Here is a 4,546-nt window from a genome sequence, read left to right as displayed (position 1 = left end):
TAAGAAGGCCAAATTATACTTTGATTTTGTAACTAATCAGGATTCAGGAGTATGTCAAAAGAATACCCAACTCAAACAAGGGCCCAAGCACCCACAAGCATAACCCCCACCAAGAGACCAAACAATCAACACAAAAGATGAGAAAGAGAAAAGTGTACTTCAAAATATGAAACCAACATCAGATATGCCATCAGAGTCTTCAATCCAAGGAAGAATCAAGGCCAGCTTACCATCAGACGACCACTCAAAATCCATTTCAACACCATTCAAATAGCACCTTTCCGGAGCATCACTTGAATAAGCTAGGAACTTCCCTGCACCTTTAACTTTAATGTTCACACTAGTCTGAAACTTGTTTCCGAAACTATACTCCAGTTCTTGTATGGTCCCTCCGCTGTTAAACATGTTGGTTAGCCCAATGGGTGCAAATTTTGTCATGGCACCCAGCTTTTTTATCGGCACTATACTGAATATCTCAAAAGAAGATGGTTGAATGGTGATTTTTATTGCGTTGGATGTAGAAGCGACACAGTACAGTAAGTCGGATTCAATGAGGTAGACTGCATATTCTTCAGCATTGCTGAGATCAATTGCTTCTGTATTTTGGTCCCATTCGATGTCCCTAACATGAACTGAGCAAGACATTGGCTTGTAACATTTTGAGTATCCCTTTATCCTCCGCTCCTTTGGGTCCCATCCAGCTCCTTGGCAGTTAAATGCTCCAATAACCCCTCCAAACTGTGAAAAATAATAAAGATTTAGGATATATAAGTCCGCAGGTATACCTCAAAAGGTGGTGGTGGGAAACATATACATTTACAATCCGAGGATCCATTATGTTTACCTTGTTTAAGTTCCAGATTTTGAGGATGGTGTTGTTGTCAAAAAGGGGATTCTTGAATAGGCAGCCTCTTGTTGGGAGAGCGAAATGTTGGCACCTGGGGATGGTTCCATCAGGAAACACAAGCTTCTTGATGAGATCAAAGTCTTGACCACCAACAGAATCACTCACATAGACAGGTCCACCACAGATGGCCCTAGACCCAGCATGAAACTTAGCACAAATGTGATCAGACTGAAACATGTCCCAATCTGGTTGTATAATCTGACCCATCCACATGCTATTGTACGCACAATGGATCATATGAACACCTTGTAACCAGTACACCCCCATTGGATCACCATTTGGATCTTGAAACCAGAAGTCATCACCTGCACACAAATATCAGTGTTAAGTGGCTAACGAACAAATAGTATATTATTAAAGATAAGGGAGAGTTGGGAGAGACTGTCAAAAATTCTCACCTACTCTTCCTAGAGATATCTGCCTTGTCCCGAGGAAAAAGAAGTCGTTGCATTGCTGCATGCTTGAGATCAGTCCAGTTCCATTGAAGTTCTTGACCAGGGACCTTGACAGCCCATTGTAGTAAGCCTTTGCAAGGTCTACTCGTCCTCCATAATCTTCACAAATGTACTCAAGTGTCTGCATAAGAGTTAAGTAGCTTTATAATCGGCTTAATATATTGTATACGCCCAGTACATAATTATCTTAATACGTTAGTTTTGAGATTCTTCTTTGGCAGGGCATAAAGACAAGTCCTAGTACAAGTTCCTTATTGTCCTGTTCAGAGTGAACGTGGTTAGTTCTCCCTAGGAATAGAATTCAAATTTTTACTTCTACCCCGCCCCTAGACAATCTTAAGTGCGCATATATAAATACATGACGGCATTAGGAAACAGATATAAACAAAGTAGAAAGTGGAAGAATATGGAAGCTTACTTGTATAACGTCCACTTTAACTCCTGTTATTCCAACTCCAGCCAGATAAGAGTGCATAGACTCATAATAGTCGACTGCTTGATCAGGGTGGACAAGCCCAATACCTCCTTCAACAATTTTTACCACAGCAAGATCATCCATTGTCCCATCGAGTCCAGGAGAAACTTTGATAGGGACTACCTTTGAATCAAGATGAGTTGCTCCGGGCCTTACACCACCCCAAGCACCACATAGAGCTTGCCAAACATACACATCATCCAATTCTTTGAACTTGGTTCTCAAATCCTTGGTAAAAGCTTTCATCCCAACATCTTCGGATTCACAATAGCAGCTAGCACAATATCCATTTTCATTACTCGAAACACTTTTTCCATCTTGCTCTCCATCAAACATCTCTTTCAGCTCTCTCTTCAGCACCTCAATCTTCAATTCAAACTCAGACAAATCAATGACGATCCCAGCTTGGATTGCCTTGTCACGAGCCTTCTCTGCATGCTCAACCTCAATTGCCTTTGCAATCAGTAACTTTGGTCTCTTGGTGTCAAAAGATGGAGCATCTTTGGCCAGCATCGTCCCAGCTTTGTACTTCTTGAACTTCTCACACTCTGTAAACCTCCACATCCTGGCTGTCATCTGCGTCCCACCCAAAACCAGGTTCTTTGCATCCTCAAGTGTCTCTTGATCGTCCAAGCTAATACTCTGCCAGCCATCATCAATTATAAGAAATCTTGGTGGAACACCTCCCTCTGAGAAGTTCTTCACGCCATGCCAGATGCCAACAGGCTCCACAGTCAAGTAAAATGCATCCCAAGTACACCAACCAAATCTGTCAACTAAAGGTGGTACCGACTTCTCTTCTAAGAGTCTAAATGTGTCGAGATAAACTCTGACTGCACCATAAGCTTCTTTCATTAAGTTGTAAGGGTTATCAGACACATGAACGTAAGCAATAGCCCTGAAAGACGACGCTCTCACATGAGTAGACCCACTCTCAGCGCAAATCATAACTTGCCCATTGGGACCTGGATGGAGGGCAGACCTGAATTTGGCTTCAATTAAGGGTAAGATGAGAACATAGGACCTCAACTCAGGGACATCTAAGAGTAACCACTGGGATTCCATTTGTAAATCAGACCCACTACTCCCAACCCACATAGTAGACCACCATGTTTTAAATCTGAATATGCTTAGAAACTTCCTATCACTGAACTTTCCAAGAGAGTTCATCAACCTATCTAATGGCTGCTCTTGACTAAAGCCAAGGAACCCACCCTTGTGAGATAGGGATTGAGCTTTTTGAAACAGGGACACTGGAGCATCTGAAGAGTGACAGATTGAAGAAAAGCTACTGAAAGAAACATTGTTCGGAACTTCAGAAAGTAATGCAACTCCATTAAGACTAAGCTTCCCGTCTAACAATTCAAAATAGTTTTGCATGTTTTCTGTGAATATGACTTCTAGAACTGAATTGGTAGGTTCCCTGAGAGGCTCCAAGGGTAGTAAACAGAGAAATGAAAGATAGTGAAACACAAATCCTCTATTCTGCCTGAGGCTAAAGACGTCTCAATTGAGGGATATATGAATGAGATGATTGTTACCACAGGAAGGAAATATATTTATAGGCAAACAAGGAGGATAGAGGAGTAACTGGAGATATTTAAAAAGAAAAAAACAAATGAGTTATCCAGATAAGCAAATGAGAAGACTGGAAAGTAGTAACTGACTTTTAGGTTCTTAATCCTCACTTCTTTTCTTTTGGTGTCTAGATTGAGCCTAAACTGTATACTAGATAACTGTAAGGCAGTGGGGCGTGAGCAGAGGTGGAGAAGAGAGAGGGAGAGATGAGTTTGTGGTGGGGAGAGAGAGAGTTGGGTTTGGTTGAGAAGGAAGGAGGGAGAGGAAGAGAGAGAGTAAGAGTGAAGGAGGGAGATTGAGGCTGTGTAAATCACTCATAGATTGTGAGAACAGTTTGGAGGAGAGATTAGGAGAGGTTGGAGGCGGGTACGGACAGACACATAGGAGAGTGACACGTATGAAGTGATTTTTTGTGAGAGTGTTGAATAGTGACCTCAAGAGTTCGCTCACGGATTAACAACCGACTAGTTGCCACTTGGAGGACCAGTATAAATCCACATGGGTCACATTCCTAAACTTAGTTATTGAACTTTGAAAGCGTATCCCAAAAAGTAAAAAGCTTACCAGAGAAATATCTTCTAGCAATACCAGAGTTTTCAGTGTGACCGTGTCGACCTTAGTTGATGGTAGTATAAATGGATATTATAAAATATGACAAAGTTTACTTGGGATCATGCAGTGGTGACTGCAATGCCTGGTTTCAGCATTGGTCGGTGCTACACTGATATTTGTTTAAAAATATTTGAGAGGGGCCAGTTAGATATGGTTTCTCATATTCTAGACGGAAAAAATAGAGGGTAGTTAATGACACAGTGAAGGGAATCAGCAAGAAAACAACCATTGAACTTGCTTGACTTTTATCGGTGTATGGAATTCATGGTTCACTGTGGAAATTTATTTATATGCTTCATGCAGTTACAACTGCCGCACCTTTACAATTCATTAACGAAAAAAAAGAGCGTTTCAAAAGAGTTGCCAAATGAAATGGTTCCTGTTGTTTCAAACGACACGACAAAGTAACTTGACATGAAAGAAGTGTATGAAAATGGACAAAGATTTTGAATAGATTAATGAGGTAATGAGAACCGCTTTCTCTGTGCTCGGTGAATGTCGACATATATCATGTAGGAC

The 4,546-nt window shown here is 41.2% G+C and overlaps 1 protein-coding gene across 1 annotated transcript; it reads right to left on the bottom strand.

Annotated features, from left to right (window-relative positions):
• STS (stachyose synthase) lies at positions 1 to 3,369 on the bottom strand. The gene is made up of 4 exons (XM_086589420.1): positions 1,781 to 3,369; positions 1,306 to 1,483; positions 845 to 1,212; positions 1 to 738 (listed from the first exon to the last, which is right to left on the bottom strand). The coding sequence occupies exons 1-4, from the start codon at positions 3,215 to 3,217 to the stop codon at positions 160 to 162; spliced, it is 2,562 nt and encodes an 853-aa protein (XP_086445546.1). The 5' UTR covers positions 3,218 to 3,369; the 3' UTR covers positions 1 to 159.
• Positions 3,370 to 4,546: the final 1,177 nt, after the last annotated feature.

The sequence above is a fragment of the Coptis chinensis genome, chromosome 2 (assembly GCF_015680905.1).
Source record: "Coptis chinensis isolate HL-2020 chromosome 2, ASM1568090v1, whole genome shotgun sequence".
Lineage (NCBI taxonomy): Eukaryota > Viridiplantae > Streptophyta > Magnoliopsida > Ranunculales > Ranunculaceae > Coptis > Coptis chinensis.
Note: the sequence above shows the minus strand (reverse complement) of the source record. Positions and strands in the feature narration are given on the sequence as shown.

What these genes read in the sequence shown, in the direction of transcription:
- STS (XM_086589420.1), bottom strand. Translation starts at nt 3,217, where the DNA reads ATGCAAAACTATTTTGAATTGTTAGACGGGAAGCTTAGTCTTAATGGA. An exon ending in GATATCTCTAGGAAGAGTAG is followed by an intron (nt 1,213 to 1,305) that starts GTGAGAATTTTT and finishes ATTTGTGTGCAG; the next exon opens with GTGATGACTTCTGGTTTCAA. An exon ending in AAATCTGGAACTTAAACAAG is followed by an intron (nt 739 to 844) that starts GTAAACATAATG and finishes TATTTTTCACAG; the next exon opens with TTTGGAGGGGTTATTGGAGC.